The sequence below is a fragment of the Ailuropoda melanoleuca genome, chromosome 14 (assembly GCF_002007445.2).
Source record: "Ailuropoda melanoleuca isolate Jingjing chromosome 14, ASM200744v2, whole genome shotgun sequence".
NCBI lineage: Eukaryota > Metazoa > Chordata > Mammalia > Carnivora > Ursidae > Ailuropoda > Ailuropoda melanoleuca.
In genome coordinates, this window is record NC_048231.1 from 39,163,900 (window position 1) to 39,190,135 (window position 26,236).

General features: G+C 43.8%; 1 protein-coding gene across 1 annotated transcript in view; it reads right to left on the reverse strand.

Annotated features, from left to right (window-relative positions):
• MOK (MOK protein kinase) overlaps positions 1–26,236 on the reverse strand; it is a 52,142-nt gene that overhangs the window by 20,794 nt on the left and 5,112 nt on the right. Inside the window, exons 2-5 of the mRNA XM_034642173.1 lie at positions 11,663–11,777; positions 10,303–10,509; positions 2,556–2,645; positions 738–808 (exon numbers count right to left, since the gene is read on the reverse strand). Coding sequence (XP_034498064.1) covers positions 738–808; positions 2,556–2,645; positions 10,303–10,509; positions 11,663–11,777 — 483 coding nt within the window. The remainder of the gene's footprint in view (positions 1–737; positions 809–2,555; positions 2,646–10,302; positions 10,510–11,662; positions 11,778–26,236) is intronic.

The window sequence follows — 26,236 nt, forward strand, 5'->3', positions numbered from 1 at the left end:
TCTGTCCGATAAGCGCAATGTGATCTGTATAATACCACACATCCTGTGCCGCTTCCCAGTGACATCGAGGCTCGTTTGTCCTGACATCTAACACAACTGTGCAGTCAGACCCCCAGGGATATTTGCTAAATGTGGGCCAACCATCTGCCTCCTTTTCTCTCGTTTCCTGCAGGTGACCTCTCTAAGCCTCAAGAACCAGCCCTGACTGAGGCCGGCTCAGGAGCGTGTGTCTCCCTAAACAGTGCTTTTTCGCTCAGAAGAAAGGAAGGGAGCACCCTGTAACCAGGAGAGACTTTGTGAGGATCCAAATAGAAGGAGGTCGTCTCTCATCGGAGGGATTATGCTTAGGGGCAAGCCTTGCCTTATCCTGAGGCACAGAACAGAGTGCGGGACAGCAGCAGAGACAGAAGAGCGCCCCCTGGAGGGGCAGAGTGCCCCCAGCAGGCACCCCAGGTGAGGAAGGCCCCAGCGGGCTCTGCTGTCCTGGGAGCATCTCCATCCATCTCACCGGCTGGCCTGAAGGCTCATGGCTTTCTTTACTTTTCTCATTGGCAGCCCTATTCGGAGTAGATGAGAATGCCAGAAAAATAGCTCCCAAGAGTGAAGGAGTTCAGTACCGTATATTTATATGTAACTACTGCACTCTGGTGACTGATTTTGAGAACAAAAACAAGGTATATGTGAACTACAAGCTTTAAAAGGAGATCTTAGATTAGCGTACAAATTATTCTACGTACCTCGTATTAGCTCATAAATATTCATGTCCATAAGTTCACATATTAGTGCAAGAGAACCAGATTTTCTGTCACTGAAGAAGAAAGGTTTGTAAACATTTTTTTGTCTTAATCAGAAAATATAATCAAATATTTAATTTATTTGTAAACATTTCTGGTAGACATAAAGCACTCCTGCATCAAAGACTGAAGTGTACTGATTGACACAGAAGTTCTGATTTTCAATCAGTACGTCAGGTAAAATTAACTCAAAATAATAGTAAAACCTTACCTTTAAGCAAAAATTCTAAACACTCCCCCCCCCTTTAATGAGATGTGTCTTAAAAATATAAAAGTAACTGGGGCGCCTGGGTGGCACAGCGGTTAAGCGTCTGCCTTCAGCTCAGGGCGTGATCCCGGCGTTATGGGATCGAGCCCCACGTCGGGCTCTTCCGCTATGAGCCTGCTTCTTCCTCTCCCACTCCCCCTGCTTGTGTTCCCTCTCTCGCTGGCTGTCTCTCTCTGTCAAATAAATAAATTAAAAAAAAAATCTTAAAAAAAAAAATATATATATATAAAAGTAACTACCAGCAGAAAGGAGAAATGAAGTTGAGAAGTTGGCTAAGCAAAACAGAGGAAAAAGAATTTAATTCATGCTCCACGACTGCAAATTAAGTTTTAATTCACCTGAATTCCTTCATGTAATTGGGATACATTATAACGGGGGAACAAAAAAGTGGTCAGAGGAAAAGGGAGAAAGATGGGCCACACCATCCCCGTATGGTGTCCAGGCCTTGCTCAGGGTGGGGACAGAGGCCTCTGGCCGAGCTGCCAGTTCCGTCTGAGGGACGATGGGGGAGAACCCGTCACTCCAGAGTCTGCTCAGGGCGCCTCCGGTGGACGGTCAGGAGGCCCTCGGGATCTCGGGCAGAAGCGCCTGCGCAGTGCGCACGAAGCATGGACGCGCAGCAGTCCGGGGTGGGGGGCAGTGCGGGGGGCGGGGCAGTGTGGTGACCGACCGCTGCAGCCCGCAGTCTCCAGCCAGGCGGGTACTGACCGTGCAGCGCACTGCAGGCTGCGAGGCCATACAGCTCTGACAAGACATTTCACTCTTGAGTTTAAAAAGGCTCAGTCCTCTGATTGAAATCTACCGCACTTGAACTGTCAGAGACCTGGCTAGTTTTAAAGCAGCCCGGAGAGCCAGAGAGAGGCGTCACGTGGCCCGCACCCTCTCGGGGCCCACAGAAAGGCCGGTGCCAGAACTCTGGGTCCGAGTTCCTGGCTCAGGGTGCAGAAGCACCGTGCGGAAGGGCCAGCACCTGGGGACGAGCTGTGCTCTGCCTTCTTGACTGGCAGGTAAGCCTTAGGGAAGCTATTCTAGAATTAGAACAGAAAGGCAAAGTCCCCTGAATTATATCAAGCAGAGGAAGGCAGCTGGTCTCACGGCCTGAGACTGTGCAGATGTGGCAGCTGGCCGGGATAAAGCAAGCGCAGCCCTGCTGTGTGACACCCGTGCCCTCCCATGAGGCCACATCACCCACACTCAAGGCCTCAGGCGCACAGGCTGCTGTGCACGAAGAGGCCTCCCCCAGCTACAGGAGAGGAGCATTTGAACTGTGTATGCTCTCGTGGTACGAAGTCACCTGAATGCAGGCATTCCCGCAGTACCACTCAGATACGCGTCTGTCCAAGTGAATACGTGACTTAAGATAAAATGAAAAGTATTACTCCCTGAGCTATGAAGCAAATCTTTTCAATGTCTACCACGGTTTTCTTTCTTAAAAAGACATTTAATCATTGTTATCAAATCGAGATAATTTGTAAAGCCCCAAATATACTTACAAAACCACTTCGTGCAACGTAAGAATGTTTGGGTGTGGATTCAGGCGTCTCAGTGCTTGTATCTCCCGCAGATTGTTCACTTGCTCAATACTATTGTGTAAATAAAAATAAACAACTAATTTACCATTTAGGTCAACTTTCAGTTAGGGTTATTCAATTGTTATTTATTACCCATGATCACAACTGAAAAACTCACAAATATTTCAAGCAAGTTAATCAGCTTGTATTTCTCCCGTCAGCAGCTGAAGTTCAACGTGTCTCCTTCTTATTATCTGATAAAAACCAAGCTTCTTATAGCTTTGGACATATATTCAAATTTTCCCCATCTAAGCTCCTGAAAGAATACCTTGGCGGTTTCTTTTATCATTAATAAACACAGACACAGATATTAAATTTTCCTGTTGACCAGTTTCTGGGAACTGACCGGCCAAGCGACAGGAATACCATCTGAAGTAGTCCCCGTGTCAGATTCCCACGAACAGCCCAGCCCTTCTCCTCGTCTGTAACGAACACCGTACACGTTCGCGATTTCATTCAGCTGTGGCTTACCACTGGCTCTTCTTTATGGAGACTGATCTGCCCGGCCCTGTGTTCACAGCCAAAGTCAAGCTGACATGAGTACAACAGAAGCAGAGGGCCGAGGCTGGCTGTCACCCCCGTCCCCGAGAGACCCCTTACAAGAGACATGCCTCCCCATGGATAGGCCCCTGGTCACACCCAATCAAATGACTCAATTCCCAGAGACTTCCATCTCCTAGGCTTAGAAAGAGACGTGGGAATAGTCTTTCTTTGAACTGAAAAACTCTGTTCTACCAACTTTTAACATACACGGTAAAGAGCTCAGCATTTTGTTTGGTTCTTCAAAGAGCAGGCTCCCCACTGAGTGCAGAGCCTGACACTGTGGGGCTCTCGATCTCTGGACCCAGAGCATGACCTGAGCCAAAACCAAGAGTGGGACGCTTAACTGACTGAGCCACCCAGGCGCCCCAGAAGGGTTTTATGGACAGTGCATCTAACCAATCCAGTTGGTAGGAAGAAAGTCCTTAAGCTGAAGGGGAAGAAGAAGTGGTTATAGCAATATTAGACAAAGTCGATTTCAAAACAAAGATTATTATTAGCTATAACGACTTTGTAATGATGGGGCAGTACATCAAAAAGACAGGACTATGTGCTAAGTTAGAGAGCTTCAGTACACAAGAAGTTAAGACTGACGGCAGAGAGAAGAAAGAGCTCAAGTTTCAGTACCCCGCTACATAACTGATGGAACAGTCACTGAGAAAATCGGTAAAGATGCACGAGCCCCTAACAGCACTGTCAACCAGCGTGCCCTAACTAGCCTGACATCACACCTGCAGCCAACACCTAAGAGGTACAGTGTGCTCTTCACTCAGATGAATATGCTGGACCCAAAGATAAGTCGCAGTAAATTTCCAATACAAACACTTACAGAACACATTCTCTGACCACAAGGGACGTAAATTCGAGATCAACAATAGTAAGCCAGCTAGAAAAGCCCCAAATATTTGCAAATTAAACAACACACTTGTAAATGAACCACAGGTAAAGAAGAAATCATGAGGAGAATTAGAAAACATTTTGAACCAAGCAACAAGAAAACACAACATATCAAGATGTATAGAATGCAGGAAAACCGGGCTTATTTGTGGCTTTAAATGCTTATGTTAGGAAGGAAAAAAATGGTTAAAAATAAATTATCTACGTTTTCACCTTAAGAAGGTAGACTAAGAGTAAATTAAACCAAAGTAGAAGAAAAGCAACAATAAAGAGCAGAAATTGATGGCACAGAAAACAAACAAACAGTGACGCCTGGGCGGCTCAGTCAGATGGGCGACTGACTCTTGGTTTTGGCTCAGGTCGTGATCTCGGGGTCATAAGAGCAAGCCTGGTGCTGGGCTCTGCACTTAGCAGGAAGTCCACTTTGGACTCTCTCTTCTCCTCTACCCACTGCTCCCCACCCCACCCCCTGCTCTCGGGTCATGATCCCAGAGTTCTGGGATTGAGCCTTGCGTGTGGCTCCCTGCTCAGGGGGTAGTCTGCTTCTCCCTCTCCCTCCTCCTGCTCCCTCTCTAATAATAAATAAAATCTTTTTTTAAAAAGATAGAGTATTATGAACTGTATGCCAATAAATATGACAATTTAAATAGACAAATTCCTTGAAAAACATAATTACCAAATCCGACACAAAACTGAAAATCAAAGGAGCCCTATGTTTACCAAAGAAACAGAATTTGTTATCAAAAGCCCCCTCACAGCTGATGGAAGGGTCCTAAAATGGGATTATGGTGATAGTTGCACAACTGTGTACTTCCCTTACAGTGGGTGGACTTTTAGGATATGTAAGTTATATCTCAATGAAGCGCTGGGAAACCTTACGAAAACCCAAAATCACTTCGTAAGTCAAATCTACTTGACTCTGTAACATTCCAAGGTTCGGAAACACCACGGTGCCATCGCCCGCCGCACTGCTTTGTTTCCAGCTTGTTACACTGTGCATGATGCTTCTTCGATAGACACCATGGGGTGGGGGTGAAGCTTCCCCACCAAGGAAACTTCTAGGCCCAGGTGATTTCACAGGTGAATTATATCAAACATTTAAGAAAGATGCTCTCACACGTTTCACAAAAGAAGGTCGGTGAGTGGCCGATAAGCACAAGTGAGCATCCGTCATCACCCGTCAGCAGGGCAGCGAAACTAAACCAAGGTAAGATACCACTCACCAGGGGGGCTAGCACTTAAGACCAACACCACCGGATGCTGGGGAGGACGCAGAGAAGAGCTACTGCAACTCTCATTCTTTGCTGGTGGGGATGGAAACAGGTATAATCACTTTGGAAAAAGGCTTGGCAGTTTCTTACACAATCTACCCTTTGATCCAGAGCTTCTATTCTAGGAAACTGTGTAAGAAAATGGAAACCTATATCCCAACAAGGCTCGCGCATGAGTTTTAATAGCTTTATTCACAGCAGCCTCAAACCAAAACCCCTGCAAAGTCCATCACCAGGAGAATGGATACATGGATCGTGTGCTACTCAGTAGTACAAAGGTACAAAGACTGCCGGAGCAACAGGGTGGATGAACCTCCAAGACTTCATGCTGAGCCAACAGAGCTGGTCACGCGAGCACGCTCAGCGCTTTCAGTGATTCCATTTAGTACAAATTTCTAGAAGAGGATAAAGGAAGAAACCCAGAATAGTGACTGCCTGGAATGGGGGTGGAGAACTGACATGAAGGAGATTTCTAGGTGACAGAAATGTTCTAGCTCTTAATTACATGAGAGTATCGTTTGCCAAAATTATAAAGCAATGTGCAACTTAATGTATGCAAATTTTGCCTTAAAAAGAAGAACTATACTAACCAGCAAGCGAGCAAGGAGGCCTGCTGGAGACGCACAGGAAATAAATATCACAGGCGTGTTGATTCTGGCTGCTGGACACCTGAGGTTCATTATACTGTTCTGTTTACTTTGTATATGTTTGAAATTTTCTATAATTATATTCTTTTTAAGTAAAAGAGCTTTTAAAGTGACTCATGAATTTGCCTTTTTTTAAATTTATAACCTTACAAAGCAGACTTTATTTTTGTAAAAGTAATTTGAGGACCGTGCAGTGATGTGACTTCAGAAAAATTGTGTGCCACGTCAAGACTGGACCTTCTGCAGCAGACAAGAGAGCTGCAAAGAACACAAGCCCTGGACCTACACAGACCTGGGTCCCACGCTGGGCTCTACTGCTTGCCAGCTCAGTGACACCGGGCAGGTGAGGGAACTCGGCTCTCCAATCAGACTTCCCTAATCCGAAGAAGGCAGTGACAGCATCTTTCTCTTAGGGCTGCAGTGAGGATAAAATGCTGTATGTACATAATTCACCCAGCAGTGGGCAGGGCACCAGACACTTGGTGAACAACTGCTGTCGCCCCGCTTCACTTTTCTAAAGTCTTCAAACCCCACTCACCTGCACTGTTATGTGGCCGGTTGATCTATGACTGTGGATCACAGCACAAGCACTGTGCTGAGTGCCCACCTGCCTTAACCCTCACAGGGATCCTATGACGTAGATCCTAGGTAGATACCTACACGGTTTATACAAAGCAACCGAGCCAGAGAGACTGAGGAATTGTCCAAGGTCACGTAACTTCAGAGCCTGAGCTCGTCCCTATGCCGACTAAGAGTAGCCCATATGTGTTAGTCTTACTGCTTCAGGACACTAGACAGATCCTACAAATATCAAGACTACGGATTTTTTTTTTTTTTAAAGAAACCCATTCTGTTTCTTTACAGTATTTCTATAGGAAGAAGACAGGATACAATCATTGCAAAAAAAAGGGGGGGCCTCTAATTAACTGTTGCACTTGTGGTGAATACAGGTGGAAACCAGGTGTCCAAAGTACTGGGTCACATGCAGGCCTCCAGCAAGTAACTCACTTATCCCCAAACTGAGCCTCTGAGCCACTCTGGAGAACGAGCCTCAGAAAGCACGTTCCTGACCCAGTACTAATGAACGGGCTTCTCTGACCTCACCTGGACGTCACATTAGCAATTACTATTGCAAACGCTGTCAACGTCTATTTCCGTAAGAGTGAGAGGAAAGGAATAGAAGTAAAACTTGGAGGAGGTGGGAGCCAGAAGCTCCAAATACCAACCTTATTCTGCCCGTGTGACTCAGCGTGATTTTCCTGTTACTGCTTCTCGTTTCTCATGCCACCCACACAACTGTGCAAGGTGACTTTGAGAATTTACTTAGACAAGGATAGATCAGCAGAAATGGATTTTTAAAGAACCTAAAATTAATCTTCAAGTGAATAAGATTAAATTGTTTAATAATGATGATAGATACTCCAAAAACTAGAAATATTATTTTCATGGTTAAAAACAAAAGAACAACATTAAACTTGTGGATCAAGTATCCCTGACACTGAAGCATCCAACAAATTATTAGCAATCTCTTTCCTAGAAATGGCCCCCGAAACAGCTGTCTTTCTTCTAGAACCTATAAGGTCATTTCTTCCTGTAAGGCAGAAATAACAGCAATACCTTTAACCAATGGAGAAAGCTCATGAGCAACAGGAGTCATTCCAGATGCCAATGGTTATCTTCCTTTATTCTGTTTTTTACTTTGTAATCATTTTAGACTTAACAGAAGAGTTTCCAAGATGGTACAGAAAGTCCCCATAACCAGCTTCCACTAATGTTAACACCTTTTTCAATATTTATAAAAACTAAAAAATTAACACTGGTACAGTTCTATTAACCAGACACTTAATTTGGATTTCCCCGGTTTTTCCGTCAATGTCTTTTTCTCTTTCAGGACCCAGGGCACCTCATTACAACTAAGCTGTCACGTCCCATACTCATCTCCAGTCTGTGACACTTCCTGTCTTTGTTTTTACTACCTTGACAGTTTCAAGGGGTGCCAGGAAGGTATTCTGCAGAATGCTCCTTAATTTGGGCTGGTCTGATGTATTCTCAGAACTTAACTGAGATTACAGATCTTCGGGAAAGAACACCATAGAGGGGATATGCCTGCTCTTTCAAACCCATTGTATCAGGAAGTACAGGACATCAAGATGTCTTATTACTGATGGTGTTAATCATTTAGTTAAGGTGTTATCTTCCAGGTTTTTCACTGTAAAGTTAGTATCTTTCCCTTCCTACTTTCTATCCCTTAGAAGCAAGTGCAGCCCACACTCAAAGGCCAGGAAATTAAGCCCCATCTTCTGAAGGAGAGAATACCAAACCATTTGTGGACATATGTTAAAACCACCACGGTAATTAATAAATAGTTAGGGGGGAAATCACTGGAGGCTCTGCAGAATCCTATTCTCTTTAAAGTTTCACCTACTTATTTTATTTTATCTTACTTTATTCAACATTTTATTTATTTATTTGTCAGAGAGAGAATGAGCACAAGCAGGGGGAGCAGCAGACAGAGGGAGAAGCAGACTCCTCGCTGAGCAGGGAGCCCAATGCGGGGCTCAATCCCAGGACCCTGGGATCATGACCTGAGCCGAACACAGACACTTCACCAACTGAGCCACCCAGGCGCCCCATCACCTACTAATTTGAGTATCCATCAGCTTATCTTCCCTGCACAAATTATTACTGTTATTCTAATGATGATTTTCTATTTCCCTCATTCCTTCTGTATTTGTTATTTGGAATTCTTCTGTAAGGAAGAACTGTCCCCTCAACCCAATTTATTTATTCACTCATTATCAGTATGGACTCATGGCTATTTGAAAAAATAGACGGGAGGGTAGAGAGAGAAAGAGAGAGATGTGTGTCCACACAGATTAGTACACGTAATAGCTCTGCTGGGTCTGGAAGGATTGACATTCCAGTAGCAATGAGCACACCTGGTGCCAAGATCTTGTTTTCTAAATACCTTTCTCCAATAAAAGGAACCAGGGCTCCTTAGAGAAATGGATGATTCTAGGGGCAGGAAAAATACAAGATGAGCCTAAAGAATCCTGTAGTGCCAAAAATCAAAGTGTTAAAAAAGGAAAGGAAAAGAAAAAGGATGGCACATATCAAAAGAACACAGGAGCCAACCTGAAAGAGCTCCCAAAGCCACAGCTGGAATAATCTAAGCTGGAATGATGATTAAATCAATAACGATAGTATTGAGTTATAATCTCCTATAGTTTTGAACATATGTATCAAGAGCGCAGAACTCACATGATAAACCCAAAACCCAATTCCTCTTAGGTCTGGATGACATGGCTGGCAGATACCTGTCAAAACCAGCTTGCGACTCTATCACTGAGTCCATACATCACGCAGTGACAAAAACCACCGGTCCAGAGTGAGTGTACTCCCTTTTAAGTAAAGCCGATACGTGAAGTTGTGATTTATACCGCAGAAACTAAAGCCTGCTGATAATCCCCTAAATGTACACAAACTTTAAAAACAGTAACACTGGGATGCCTGGCTGGCCGTCGGTGGAGCACGGGACTCCTGAGCTTGGGGTCACAAACTCAAGCGCCACGTTGGGTGTACAAGATTACTAAACAAACAAGCAAAACAAAAGTAAAAACTAATTCGATTCAGTGCTATCTTATTACAAACCTTTACTTATTACAGGTTTTTAAAAGAAAAACACGTGTTCTAATCAACCACTTTTTAAGATAGGACAAAGAGCGCTAACTGTTTCTGAAATACAACGAAGGATCCCACACACAGTAACGAAGGCTACCATCCCCTGAACGGTTGCCATGTGTCCCACCTCCCTCCCAACTTTCTACTCATTCCCTCGCTTGGTCCTCAAGCACCTCACAGCAAGGAGATCAAGGCTCAGAGGAAAAGGCACTGTCAGCGTGTCGAGAACCCCGTCGATGGTGAATCCGGAATGTGCTTCACCGCTAGGAAACCCTTAGGTGACTACATTCTCCCATGGGGCCGAGGTCACAAGAAGGTACTTCTCCAGATAAAACTGAGCATTCCTTGCCCCTCAAAGGATTGCTTCTTTGATGGAAACCCTTCTATAATGTAGGACAGATATCTCTACCTTCCCGAAGGCACACCCACGCCCAAGTGTGATTTCTCCTGCCCGCTGACGCAACAGAGTAAGTGTGACTGCACGCCGCTCTGACATCCAAACAAACCCGGACAGGCCTCAGGTCTGCAGGCTATCTGTCCCGTCCACTTTTTATCTCTATCTCTTCACAGAACAAGAACTAGCAAGCCCTGTTGTCTGTTAAGTACGCCCACCCCTGACCCCAACAGTGGAACCTGATGAGGATTCCGGTCCTCCCCAGGGTGCAAATGTGTCCCATCCTGCGGCTCGAAGTCCGTTCTCTGCTGCTCTGGTTTGTGGTGCGTGTCTCAGAGGCGGCTGTCTCAGGAAGTCTGCTCTTCAGGTACGGGATGATCGGTACACTGCACAGCAAATTCACCATCGCAAGTAGTCGAAAGGCAGAGGAACCCAGAGAATGCAGACTACACAGAGGAAGGAGCGAGGAACAGAGGGAAAGCCGAAGACCCAGGGACTTCAGAGGCTTGGCAGCGGCAGGTAAACAACCTTATGCTTTGTGCAGTGAAGGAGGAGGACTCTGGCTCGGTGAAATCTGACTCGATATGGCTCTGCCCACCTAGCGACCTACAGTGACAACTGTCAGGCTACTTCAGATCTCTAAGCACCTCTCCTCGTGTGCACACCAGGGATGGTTACAGACACCCCATGGGGAGGTCATGAAGATGACATTACTGTCCTCCACACTCTGACATGACTAATGGCCCTGCACTCCTTTCTGATCTGAGAAACACTTTTTTGTCCTAGGAGTCTGAAATCAAGGTTTATACGTCAAAACACTTCAGAAGGCTCTATGTCGATGTGGAGGAATGACAATGTTTTTTTACAACTAGCTTTTACTATTTAGAGACTTCAGTTTCTCTGCTATGACACAAGGCTGAGCTTCAGGCCGCTCTACTGAAAGCTTCCAGTTGCCGTGAGGCCACCTCGGCTTCATCGTTCCCTCAGAGCTTCCTGATCACGTCCAGTGTCTGACTCGTTCGTGCCCCATGTTAAGAAGCTGCAAAGCTGAGGGGTTTAAGAGGCCGCTCTGAGGGCCAAAGCCACAGCAGCCCTCTAAGGGATGAACCTAGGGCAAGAGAGCGCCCCTCTCCAAAGCAGCAACTGATCCCTTTCAGGGAATAAATTTTTCCAGCCCTATCCGGAAACTGTTTCCAGTATGTTAACTGATTCACAATTAATTAAATCATAAGCACCTCTAATATACTGAGACTAAGGTTTCAGTTATAAAATCCAACAAACAACCTTCAGGAACATATAGGCTGTTTAAAGTGAGGCATACCTCTACAATTTAAAATGTTTTGTGACCATTAATCACTGATGCTACAGTAAGTCTGGACCTGAATAAAATCATAAACATAGTAGTTTATCATAAACATATAAAATCATAAATACGAATAGTAACGTAAACATAAAGTTAGCCCTAATCCTCTGCGCAAAGAAAGCTGACAGCATCTTACGTGTTATCACATGAATACACTGTTCCCACTCGGACGAAGTGGCCCTTCCCGCTCTAAGCCTCCCGCTGGACCTAGTGGCGAGGACACCCTGCCCGCCTACCTTTCGAAGGGCTGCTTCATCTGTTTGCACGCGTAGTAGCTCCCGTCCCTCAGGCTCCACAGCTTCGTGACTTCAGAAAACGTTCCCTCTCCTATTTTGCCAACTGCTTTATACTCTACAAATTAAAACAACGGCACAGATAAAATGTCTGTGTGCGTGTACGCTGTACTCCCTTCGGACAGCAAGCCTGTTCACCGACACGGCAGCCCAACGCTGACATGCTGTGGGCTGCTTCTCCAGGGTTCTGAGGTTCGGGGCTCCCCTCAGCACAGGGGAAGCTGCCAGCAGAGAGCAACTGGAGAAGAGGGTCAAGAGGGACAAACTTCCAGTTACAAGGTTAGTAAGTAGCAGGGATGGAACACGCCACAAGCGGGGACGCTCTAGCCCGAGCCGCGGAGCAAGGGCTCTGGCTGTGGGCCGGCTTGCACCAGCAGCCTCGGGGTACGCTAATCACCAGCTCGGGGTCCTACGGAAGGTCCAGCTGATCTGCTGGGCTCCTATCATTCTTGCGTCTCCTGATTTTCAGAAAGTGGCCAGCAGCTTCCCTGGCTTTGCTGCAGCCACCACCACCCACCACTCTGGCGCAGATAATGGTTTCACAGCCTCTAGTTCACTATGTTAAATCCCCTCCTGTCTGAAATACCTAGAGCAGCATCTGTTTTCCAGACCAAACCCCAACAGATGCAGGAATGAGTACCCTGAGGTAAGGTGCTGGGAACAAAAAGTCTAAAACATGCAGTCAGGTGGTAGACAGCAGGCTGGGGCGCTGGAGAACCTGGCATGCCCCGGCAAAGTCCCAAGTCCCGCTGCGACGACTACTGCCTCTCACGGAGCAAGGTCTCCTGGGCCTGCCGGCCTCTGAAAAGTGGTGGGAAAGGGCAGGGTAGTGGGGTGTGTCAACTACTGACCACCCAGGCAAGAGATTTCAACACAACAATGAGCTCAGGAGAGAAATGCCACTTTCCAAGCAGGAATGGAAGGAACGAGAAAAACCCAGGCAGAAGAGTCTTACTGGGTTGAAAAAGCTTCTTCAGTCCAAATAATAGGAAAAGTAAGACTGTAAAATAATGGTGACAGAAGCAGTCTGTGAGACTTCCCAGTTGCACAAATGGTTCTGCTTGACGCCAACATCACAGAAAGGCAGGTACTCCCCACCCCAACCAGGCCCTGGTTTCGGAGAGCTTTGAGAGAGGTCCGGAGACTGGGATGAGACACAGAAAGCAAGGCCAAAGAAAAACAGGACAGCCTTTCGAACTATGTCTAGGAAAGAAACTTGAGTACAGAGCTGACCAGAAGCAAACAGATCAGAAACCTATTAAGCAGACCTGGTTCCAAAAAAGCCCATCATCTCTGGGTCCCAAACCTATATAAGCACAGAGCAGGCTTTTAAAACAGCACAAGTCCAAAGGAGGCCATCCTCTTCAATGCCTCTCTTAGCTAGGACACATTTGTAATGCCTGTGTGAGTTCTGATTTGAACAAACCAACAATAAAAGACACCATTTTTTTAAGAAGTGATAATGTTTTGTAGAATTATGTATAAAAATGAGAAAAGCCCTTATCTGTTAACAAGAAATACTGAAGTATTGCCAGGTAAAATGATAAGATGTGTGGGATTTGGTTTAAAATGTCCCTGTACATTCCCATTTGCCACTGCTGAACGTGTACATACAATGGGATAGCCATTTGAAGCGCAGTACCCGTTACATATGAAAGACATTCATATCCTCCAACACAGCAATTCCAACTATAGAACTTATCGGGTAAAAAACACTTGCTCAAGTAGGTATGATACGAGGATGTTAGTTCAACATTATTTAATAGAGAAGAAGTGATGACCCCCCATTTGGAAATAGATAAATTACGTATGGTTTATCCATATAATGGAATACATTGAATATATTTCAAAGAATGACACAGATTAGAGGCACCTGGATGGCTCAGTCCATTAAATGTCAGACTCTCGATTTCGGCTCGGGTCGTGATCTCAGGGTCTTGGGATGGAGCCCCACGTCAAGCTCAGTGCTGGGCGTGGAGCTTACTTCAGAAATTTCTTTCCCTCTGCCCTCCCCCTGCCCTCTCCCAATCTCTCTCAAAAAATAAAAAAAGAAAAAGATAAAGAAAAAAAAAAAAAGAATGACACAGATTATTCCCTTAAAGACAATACACTTAGTGGCTCTCTCTGAGGGGTAACGTTACAAGTGTCTCATCACCTAAATTAGATATTTTCCATAATGAGAACACCATTTTATTAAAAAGTATCTCAGCTCAGCTCTTGATATCAGGGTTGTGAGTTCAAGCCCCACACTGGGCTCTACGCTGGGCATGGAGTCCACTTTAAAAAAAATAATCTTTTCAATCAATATTCAGTGACTTTAGTTACAAAAATTCAATCTATGCCTAATTTTTCAGAACGAACTTGTATTTGTCTGAGATTTTACTTACCTGTAAGTTACCAAATTAGCCTGCTACTGTTTCCTGAGTGCTGGCAGAAGACACAGCATCTTGCATCAGAGGCAAAGGACTCTCTGACTCATGCTGCCCCAACCATCAGCATAGTCACATTCGTTCCCCTGGCCCGAAGTCTCGTGGTGGTGACACAATGGACACAGATGACACGTGCAGGAGATGCAATGGACTGCTTGACAGGGGAGGACCCCAGGGCCAATGACCTAGCACTTTTGGAACAAGCAGCATGGAAGATGGATAAGCCCTGCCATCGGGCGCACTCAGCACGTACTTGCAGGGAAGCTCAGGCCACAGAGCAAACTGCTTCCCCCAACAGTTCCTTACCATGTTAATACGTCAACCAGTTTTACTGATACAGAGTATTTGGTGTGGTATTATTCTTAGCTATAAATATTTATATATATGTAATATTGACTTTAATGCTGCTTTTCAATCTTACTCAAAATAACAACCAATTTCAGTGTACGTTTTCAAATAGCTTCAGGCCATGCAAAATGAGAAAATTCTATTTGAAATTACATATTTATAGAAATTGGAAAAAATGCTTTTCCCCAAGAACAGCATCTCACCATGTCATTACCACTCAGAACGCCACAGAGCACCACCACGCCGTAGCAACGGCCACAGGAGGAAGTGAGAACCGCGACTGCTGTGCCTATGGGAGACGGTCAACAACTCCTGAAGGGGATGACTGAAGAAATAATGGTTAAAGCTGCTCACAAAAATTTATTTTCCAAAGATGATTTCTAGGGAGGGAGATAAAAAACACTGAGAATATGCAGTGAGTTGAATGACGGACCCCAAAAAGATATGCCCTCATCCTAACCCCTGGAACCTGTGACTGTTACGTTATCTAGAAGGTCTTTGCAGGTTTAAGTAAGTGAAGGATCTTGAAATGAGAACATCCAGGATTAGCCAGGTGGGCCCTCAATCCAGTGGCAAGTGTCCTTAAAAGAGACACATAAAGAGAGCAGAATGGGGGTCGCCAGGGGCTGGAGGAAGGAGAAATGGGGAACTGTGATTCAGCGGGTCTGCAGTTTTAGTCATGCCAGGTAAAAAAGTTCTACAGGTTTGTGGTACAACAACATGCACACAGTTAGCAACACCCACACTTCAGTGTTTCGAAGAGAGTAGAACTCATGTCATTGTTTTTCACAACAAAAACAACGAACAGACAGACACACAGACATAGAAGAGGAGGCCATGTGAAGACAGAGGCAGGGTTCCAAAGAAGCCTCCGGAAGCTGGAAGAGAAGAGGAAGGACTGAGGGAACACAGTCCTGCTGACACCTTGATTTCAGACTTCTGGCCTCCGGAACTGGGAGAGAATACATTTCTGTTGTGTTAAAGCCCCCGAACTTGTGGTAATTTGTTGCAGCAGCCCCAAGATACACACAGAACGTAACTAGTATTTTTTTAATCTAAGGAAAACATTTTCATTAAAGGTAAATATTTTCCAAGTATAACAATGGAAGCAGTCCCTCTGAAAAGACTGATCTATTTGACTACATAAAAACATAAAACTCTAGCACCTGAAGAAACACTAGAAAAAATGGTTAAGTAAACTATGAAAATACCATACAAAGGAATGTTACATAGCAGATGCAGGGAGCACAGTAGCTCTGTAGCCTCTGATGGGGAGGAAACTTTTCAGATATATTATGAAACAAAAAGGACAAACTAAGGAACAGCATGTCAACTATGTTAACATTCGTAAAATGAAAAGAAAAGAAATAAAAAGAAGAAAGAAAAAAAAGAAAAGTATACCCGTGGTATCTGGCAGAATGGCCCCCCAACAGTGTCCATGTCCCTGGAACCTGTGAATGTTAGGCTACATAGCAAGAGGGAATTAAGACTGCAGAAGGAATTCTTTTTTTTTTTTTTAAGACTTTATTTATTTATTTGACAGAGAGACAGCCAGCGAGAGAGAGAACACGAGCAGGGGGAGTGGGAGAGGAAGAAGGCTCCCAGTGGAGCAGGGAGCCCGATGCGGGGCTCGATCCCAGGACCCTGGGATCATGCCCTGAGCCGAAGGCAGATGCTTAACGACTGAGCTACCCAGGTGCCCCTAATGAGCTGACCTTAAAATAAGAAAATGATCCTAAACTTATTGGGTAGGCCCAATGTAGTGACAAGGTCCTTACAAGCAGCAGGGGATGGCAGAACAGACAGAGTCAGAGAGACTAGAGCATATGGAAGGGGCTATAAGTTTAGGAACACATGTGGCCTCTAGAAGCTGGAAAAGGCCTGGAAACAGATTCTCCCCAGAGCCTCCAGAAGGCACGCAGCCCTGCCAGCAACTTGCTTTTAGCCCAGTGAGACTCATTTCAGACTTCTGACCTCCAGAACTCTAAGATAATAAATGTGTGTTGTTTTAAGCCACTGAATTTGTGACAATGACAGCAGCAATAAAAAACTAAAAGACAGATACATTTATGCTCATCTCTACACAGAAGGAACTAGAAGGGAACATAAGAAAGTGCCAACAGTGGTCACCTCATGGGTGGAAATCCAGATGGCTAGGGTAGGAGCAGAAAGGAGACCCACTTTCACCATATAACCATCTATGCTTTTTATAGGTTATACTTTGTATTTGTATTGTTTTTTTCAAAAAAATAATTGAAAACAATTGAAGGGATAATGGGATATTTTTCTCATGGTTCCTTTAAGGAAAATGGATTATGAAAATAAAACTGAGCATTTTCGTTTAATATCATCTTAAAGCAAATGGCAATCTATGAAATAAAAATAATTTACAAGAAAATTTAAAACAAAACATAAGATACCACTTCACACCCACTAGAATGGCTGGGATCAAAAAGCAAGCTAACAAGTGCTGGCGAGGATGTGGAGGCGGAGAACTCTGGCCCACTGCTGGTGGGAATGAAAAATGGTCCAGCCACCGTGGAAAACAGCTTAGCAATTCTTCAAGATGTTAAACAGAGGTACTCTATGACCTAGCAATTCTACTTCTAGGTATGCACTCAAGAGAAATGGACATTTTTGTCCAAACAATAATCTGTACACAAATGCTCACAGAAGCATTCTTCCTAACAGCCAAAGATAGAAGCAACCCAAATGTCCATCAGCTACCAAACCGATAAACAAAATATGGTCTATCCACACAGTGAAGTATTATTCAGCCATGGAAGGAATGATACTCTGGCACAAGCTACATCATGGATGAACCCTGAAAACATTATAAGAGAAGCCAGACACAAAAGCCATTTATATGAAATGGTCAGAATAGGCAAATCCATACACACAGGGAGTAGATTAGCGGTTGCCTGGGTTGGGAGGGTGGCGAGGAACGGGGAATGACTGCTAATGGGTACAGATGCTTTCTGGGGATGATGAAAACATTTTAATAGATTCTCATGATAGTTGTTGCACAACTTGGTAAAAAATACCTAAAATCATTGAATCGTACACTTCAAATGGGTGAATTTTATAGTATGTAAATTCTATCTCAATAAAGATATTAAAACAGACAAATCTGTGGCATTAGAAGTCAGAACAGTGGTTACCACTGGGAGGTGGTGTCATTGGAACGGACCCCAGGGGACTCCCAGGACACTGGTAATGCTGTTTCTGCTCTTGGAGCAGGTTACACGGGCATGTTCACTTTATGTGTAAGTGGACCACAGTTCAAACCTGTATTGTTCAAAGGTCAACTTGGTCCTGCCATTATATTACACCAAGACAGAAACAAAACACAACCGCAAAAACAAAGCTTTGGGCAATAGGGTATTATTATTTTAGTATTAAAACTATTCCATTAGTACATAAGGAAATCTGCATATTAAGCCAGTCTGCAGCAAAGACCATGACAGAAGCCAAGTCTCACGATTGGCCGGCATTACAAGAAAGAAAAGCAGGGGTGCCTGGGTGGCTCAGTCAGTTAAGCATCTGACTCTTGATCTTGTCTCAGATCTTGATCCCGGGGTCGTGAGTCTGAGCCCTGTGTTGGGCTCTACACCCAGTGTGGAGGTGTGCAGCCTACTCACAAAAAAGAGAGAGAGAGAGAGAAGAGAAGGAAGGGGCGGGCTATCAGACCAGGAAGGGCCTCCATGCATAACACCAGCAGGGAGAACTACCTGAGGGTGCTGAGTCTTCAGACTAGCACTTTCCAAATTGAGTTCCACAAAACTCTAGTACATCCCAAATCCTGATGGGTATTCCACAAAAGAAGGTTCCATGAACCATCCTATTTAGGAGCTGCAGGGTTAAATAAGGAGAACTGTGTTGGACTGCAGAATTCCTCAGTGCCTTTCCTCGAATACGTGGTGAGTCTCCAGGATAAGGAAGGGCCGTTGGGAGGGCTGTGGGATGCCTTGTTTCCTCTAGGCTTTGCCACATGTCCCTTTTTCCTTTGTTAATCTTGCTCTATGTCCTCTCATTGTAGTAAATCATAGCTGTGAGTAAGACAGGTCCTGAGTCCTGTGAGTCCTCCTAGCACATCACAGAAACTAAGGGTGGTTGTGGGAACCCCCTTCCCCAACGCTATTTATGCCACACTTCAGCCTACACGAGCTGAGCGTCCCTGGTGGTAAGACTACCTCACGGGGGATGTCGATAAAGATTTATTTACCAGCTATGCGCCAGGCACTGCAGACACAAACATCAATAAGACGTAATCCCTCGCCTTGAGGACTTACAGAATGTCCCCATGCCCCTAATTTTGGGTCCTTCTCTTTTACAAAAGAGAGGGAGAGCCACACACTCATGTTTAGATAACATTAAAGGTCAGGTTAGGGACGCCTGGTGGTGCAGTCGGTTAAGCATCCACCTCTTGGTTTTGGCTCAGGTTGTGATCTCTGGTTTGTGGGATCGAGCCCCCTGTCGGCTTCTGCACTCAACGTGGAGTCTGCTTCAGATTCTCTCTCCCTCTCCCTCTGCCCCTCCTGCTCATGTGCTCTCTCTAAAATAATTAAATAAAATCTTTTAAAAATAAAAAAATAAAGGTCAAATTAATAAGTTCCTGTGTATATTACTGAGTATGTGGTGCTTTAGATTCTAATCTCCTAGGACCCACCTAGTGGGCCTTAAAACAGATGTCTTTCCCCCATTCTGTACGCACCCTGCCCTCCGTTACAGAACAGCTCATGTCCCACTTCGCACTTCTCCCTGGAAGGCCATAAACCCCTTAAAGGAAAGGTCTACGATCTGTTCTCTTTGTGCTCTGTACATATTCAACAAATGAATCAGAAAATGCCTGGTCATGTGCCTCTTAAACTAATATTCCTATAGTCCCCTGGACACATACGGCGGGAGGAACTTCATTGACAAGTGAATCACAAAATTATTACTATTGACTAACTGGCAACCAATCCTTTTCTATTCATCTCTATCTTTAAATGTTGAGTATCTCCAGGGTGCCAGGTTGACGCATTGGACTCTTGGTTTCGGCTCAGATCCTGATCTCAGGTTTGTGGGATCCAGCCCCAGGCTGGTCTCCGCACTCAGCAGGGTCTGCGAAAGTTTCTCTTTTCCTCTCCCTCTGCCCCTTCCCTCCCCCCACCCCACCCAAGCACGTGCACTCTCTCTCACTCTCTCTCTCAGAAATAAATCTTTAAGGGGGCGCCTGGGTAGCGCAGTCGTTAAGCGCCTGCCTTCAGCTCAGGGCGTGATCCCGGCGTTCCGGGATCAAGTCCCACATCGAGTCCCACATCGGGCTCCTCGGCTAGGAGCCTGCTTCTTCCTCTTCCTATCCCCTGCTGTGTTCCCTCTCTCACTGGCTGTCTGTCACATAATAAATAAAATCTTAAAAAAAAAAAAAGAAAGAAAGAAATCTTTAAATATTGGTTATCTCCAATCACATTGCGAGAGACCTCTCATCTCTTAGGTTACCTCCTTTCCCAAGTCAGACCATCCATACAAATGCAACAGTGAGATGAAAAGGACAAGAAGGATAAAGTAGCCAGAAATCTCCTTAAATTACCCTCTAAAAAGTTTTATAGTCCTTCGATAAGCTGTCTTTTAGGATATGTTTTTCCCAATTATATGCCAAGAAATGATGCATAAGGTGAATTCAGCCTTACCCACAACCAGGTCCCTTGAAACATAAAAAACAAACAAAACCAAGCTAGGTGATTAGACTACCACTGTTGTGCAGTTACCGTATGTCAACCACCATTTTTAAAAATAAACTTTTAACTTTAGAATAGTTTTAGATTTACAGAAAAACCGTACAGATAATATACCTCATATCCAGTTTCACCTACTATTAACATCTTGTATTTGTCATAATTGATGAACCCATATTGATACATTATTATTTTTTTAAAGATTTAATTTTTTTAAGCAATCTCTATACCCAACGTGGGACTCGAACTTACAACCCCAAGATCAAGAGTTGCACACTTTACTGATTGAGCCAGCCAGGTACCCTTGATATGTTATTATTAACTAAAGTTCATGCTTTATTCAAATTTCTTTAGTCTTTACCCAGTATCCTTCTCTGTCCCAGGATCCCATCTAGGACATCACTTTACATCTAGTCATATTTCTTTAGGCACTCGTGGCTGTGACAGCTCCTCAGACTTTCCTTGTTTTATGACATTGACAGTTTTGAAGAGTACTGGTCAGGTATTTTCTACGATGTCTTTTATTGGAATCTGTCTGCGTCTTCATCATTAGACTCGGGTTATGGGTTTGGGGAAGAGGACCACAGCACTATGGTACCACACCGGCACATCGTATCTAGGGTCCATATATCAGCATGGCTTGTCACTGTTGACGTTCACCTCAATCACCAGGCTGAGGTCTTGTCTGTCGGGTTCCTCCCCTGTAAAGTGACTCTTTCTCCCCATCCCCTTCTATAATGTACTCTTTGGGAAAAGTCACCATGCATATCCTACACTTAGGGTGGGAAATAATGTTCCTCTCTGTGAGGATGGAGCATCCACATAAATTATTTGGAATTCTTCTATATGGGAAGTTTGTCTAGTCTCATTTATTTCATCATTTATATTAGTATGATAATTATTTTATACTTTGGGATTATCCAATAGTATTTTATTCTGTTGCTTAAATTGTTCCAGCTTTGGCTACTGGGAGCTCATTCAGTTGGTTCCTGTGTCCCTCTGACATCCCCATCAATAAAGGGTTTGTTTGTTCTTGAGTATTTTCTTACTTCCTGGGACTACAAAATCCTGTGTATTTCCTGTCCTAGGATCAGCCATGTCTCCAAGAAGCCTTGATCCCTTTTATAGGAGAATGGTATTTATTAAACACCCAGCTCTGAGCACTAGGTGTCAGGCACCATTTTACACTTAATCATCTCAACAGTCCCACCCAATAGGGTACCCTATTAGCGCTGTCTTACAAATGAGGTTAAGTAGCCTGCTCAAGGTCACATCAATAAACAGTAGGGCAGGGCTTTAAAAGCAGGGAATCTGACTCCAGAAGCCATTTCCTGACCACACTGCCACTGCTGTCCCCCATGAGCAGAACACCGCCAGCAGGATGCAGATGAAGTCACACCAAGGCACTTATAAGAGCACTGACCCTGGCAACAGATCCTTTTCAAAATAACTGGCTCAGCTAACAAGGTCCAAGAGAAAGGCGGAATTTGGAAACCCCGCTGCCAATAATATAGGGACACATTCTTTGGTGTGAGGAACAGTGAAAACACAAACTCCAGTTGTCAGGGGCTTAACCCTCACAACCAACCACCAGAGTACTGTTTGGTCTCGCCTTATTTGGTAACTTTCAAACTTCTGATACAGTCGGTCCCTAAGGCAATCTGGTCACTCAGTATCCCCTGATGTCGCCTATACTGAGCTGTAACTGCGTGCCTTTTACAACATTAGTTGTTTTTAACAAAGTGGGAACAACCAGCTCTTCAAATCTGTTCAAGCACATCCACGAGAATTCTAGGCTAGAATTAAAATGCTGAAAATGCCAAGTGTTATTGAAGATCTACGTAGACTCAACAGATCTCTCGTAGATGGATAATGGGGAGGAAAAATGGTATAGCTGCTTTAGAAAACAGTTTGGAGGTTTCTTATGAAGTTAAGTATGCACTTACCATATAATCCAACAATTCCGCTCCTAGAAATCTACCCTAGAGAAATGAAAACACAGACCCACGCAAAGATGTGGATCCACGTGAGAGCGTTCATAGCAGCATTATTAACAACAGCCAAAAAATGGAAACAACCCACATGTCCACTAACCAATGAATGGATATATCCTACAATGGAATCCTACCCAGCAATAAAAATGACCAAACTACTGACAGAGGCCACTATATGCACGAACCTCAACAACATCGTGCTAGATGAAAGAAGCCAGATTCAAAAGATCACTCACATTTATAGATACATTTATGACACTTCATTTATGAAATTCTAGAAAAGGCAACATTTTATTTTTTTTAAAGATTTTATTTATTTGACAGAGAGAGAGAGACAGCCAGCGAGAGAGGGAACACAAGCAGGGGGGGTGGGAGAGGAAGAAGCAGGCTCATAGCAGAGGAGCCTGATGTGGGGCTCGATCCCAGAACGCCGGGATCACGCCCCGAGCCGAAGGCAGACACTTAACCGCTGTGCCACCCAGGCGCCCCTAGAAAAGGCAACATTTTAGCAATAGAAAGCATACCAATGATCCATGGAGCCAGGAGTAGTGGGAGGAGATTGATGCAAAGGGGCACGAGGGAACTTTTGGTGCATGATAGAACCATTCTATATCTTGACTGTGGAGGTGAGACACTACTGTCTACATTTGCCAAAAATCATCCAACTGTATGCTTAAAATAGGCGAACTTTATTGTGTGCAAATTATACCTCAACAAAGTTGTTAAAATCAGGAGATTTCACATTTAAAAATTCAAGTCAGATCCTTACTTCACAAAACACTTAAATATTGCTTAATATCGGTAAAAGGTTGAACATAAAAGTCAAATTAAAAGACAATATACTAGTACATTTACCAGCCCATCAGACAGGGATGGCCTTTTCACACAGAAGTTCAATGAAATCACAAAGAAGGAAGATCTAGAGGTGAGCCTAACCACACATTTTAACATGTTTACATCAAAAACTTAACAAAATGTAAAGGCAAACTACGATGAGAAAATATTTACAAAAAATATGAGTATAGCTAACATACTTAATTATGAAGACCACTTACAAATAAATAAGTAAAATACTAGTATCTCTCAAAGAAAATGGACAACTGGGCATAAGATGATTCACTTAAGAGATAAAAAGAGCAAAAGTAGGGAAATCTACTGGCACTTAAAGAAAAAAAAAGAGCTGTCTTTTTTTGTTTAATCCATCTGTCAAATTGGCAAAGGTCTGAAACACGTGTATTCCACCAAGGAACAAGGCTGTGGTGAGGAAGTGGCCGTGTGTTATGGCACAATTAATGGGGAAATGAAATGTGCAGAGCAAGACCACTGAGAACATCCACTACCTTCCCTGGTGATGACAGGCTTCCTGGGGAAATGGGATATGGTAGACTCTCACTTTCTTTTTTTTTTTTTTTTTTAATTTTATTTATCTATTTGACATAGAGAGACAGCCAGTGAGAGAGGGAACACAAGCAGGGGAGTGGGAGAGGAAGAAGCAGGCTCATAGCAGAGGAGCCTGATGTGGGGCTCGATCCCATAATGCCGGGATCATGCCCTGAGCCAAAGGCAGATGCTTAACGACTGAGCCACCCAGGCGCCCTTAGACTCTCACTTTCTGATTAATCATTCTGTATTGTGTGAATATTCTCCAGTAAACATGAATTACTTAAGTAGGAAAAAGATATTAGAAAGAAAAGACCCCATATAACTTTAGCTCAGCAATTACGCTTCCAGGTTTCTACCCAATGATACCATCAGAGACACGAACAAAATTTATAGACAGTGATGTTCACCACAGTACCGTAACAGCAAGAATGCTAAAAACTTAAATATCTAATATCAAGGAATGATCTAATAGTAATTTCGGCCATAAGCTGAAATATTATGTACCCATTAAAAATGTCTTTCAAATAATATTTAATGATACAGGAAAATGTTCAGCCATAATTTAATGTTAAGTGAAAAAAGGATGGTAACAATCATACAAATTTATATACACGCAAGAAAGAGAATGGATATAAACATGTAAAATATTTTTAATGTTTTTTAAGATTTATTTACTTATGGGGCGCCTGGGTGGCACAGCGGTTAGGCGTCTGCCTTCGGCTCAGGGCGTGATCCCGGCGTTATGGGATCGAGCCCCACATCAGGCTCTTCTGCTATAAGCCTGCTTCTTCCTCTCCCACTCCCCCCTGCTTGTGTTCCCTCTCTCACTGGCTGTCTCTATCTCTGTCAAATAAATAAAATCTTTAAAAAAAAAAAGATTTATTTACTTATTTTAGAGAGAGAAAGTGAGAGAGAGCACGAGCAGGAGGGGCAGAGGGTGAAGGAGAGAGAAACAAGCACTCTACGCTGAGTGCAGAGCCCAACATGTGGCTCCATCCCAGGGCCCTGAGATCATGACCTGAGCCAAAAACCAAGAGTCGGACACTTAACCGACTGCACCACCCAGGCGCCCCCATAAAATATTTTTTAAGTATTTATTTATTTGAGAGAAAGAGAGAGAATGAGCACATAGGGGTGGAAGAGGGGCAGGGAGAGAGAAAATCTCAAGCAGGCTCCCTGCTAAGCATGAAGCCTGATGCAGGTCTCAATCTCACAACCATGAGATCAGGGCCTTGAGATCACGACCTGAGCAGAAATCAAGAGTCAAACACTTAATGGACTGAGCCACCCAGGAGCTCCAAAATACATAAAATATTGTAGAGTATCTACATCTGCGTGGGATCAGTGAAGACTTTAATTCTCTTCATTATTCTTTTCTATATTTTTCAGTGTTCATAATGAATATATATTACTTTAAATGTGTGTGGGTATGGGTATTCTTAAGAACTTTAAGAAATCATTGAACTCATTGGCTAACCACCAACAGAAACATGACCTCAAAATGAACTGTCTTGATACTATAATAGCAGTTTAAAGGGAGACAGACATGAAGTTCATGGGAAGGATGAAAGTAACTGAAAGTTGGGCTATGGACAGAGGAATTCAATTTGAGAAGCGAAGAGAAATGTTACACAACAAATCCCAATTTATGTTTCATCACAGACATGCAGACTTACTTAAAAAACAAAAACAAAACCAAATCAGTCAACTGTACACTTTAAAGTGGTTTAAGTACAACCTCCCAAGTGTGCGCCAATATCCCAGGCTGACTCCAGACCATCACAACAAGCAAGTGATAAATGGAACCCATGGCTCTGGAAATGGTTGTGGTAGATAATGGATCAATTATTTCCCCCATGAGTCTCTCAACAGACAGAAGGGCTGGGTATAAAACAAGAATGAATGTCAGGGGAGAGAAAAAGAGAAACATCCTTACGAAAAAACACCTAGGAAAAGTAACTTCCTATTCTCTCCAACAGGATCTGGCATATTTTCACAGGTCTTTAAAGTTAGATGAGGAACATTTAAGAAGTACACAGAGCACAACACAAAGCTATGAAGGGTTCAGAGCTGTCCTAGTGAAAAACAAAGACAAAAAAAATCCTGCCCCACATTATAGGGAATAGACAAAATAAACAGTCACCCAAAAAATCCAAAAAACCACCCAGAGTCAGGGACAAAGAGATAAATAATATAGCCGTATGTAAGAGTAGAAAGAGGAAGGTAAATAAGACCGTTTGCATTAAGATTCTATTCATTTTTATTAAACCAAGTCTTGTTTGCTTAAGTGGAATTTAAGCCTTATTTAATGCATGAAAATGGAGGTCAAATTCACTTTTTGTGAAAAGGGGCACTTGTAATGCCCAAATCCAAACATTCATATTTAAGCATTGCTTCTAAAGATCTTAATCAAAAGTGTCTGCCCTCAGCTTAGGTCATGATCCCGGTATTCTGTGATCCAGCCCTGCTCAGCAGGGGGCCTGCTTTTCCCTCTGCCGCTCCCCACGCTTGTGCTTGCTCTCTCTTTCTCTCTCTTTCAAATAAATAAATAAAATCTTAAAAAAAAAAAAAAAAAAGACCTTACGGGATGCTTGGGTGGCTCAGTCATTAAGCACCTGCCTTTGGCTCAGGTCATGATCCAAG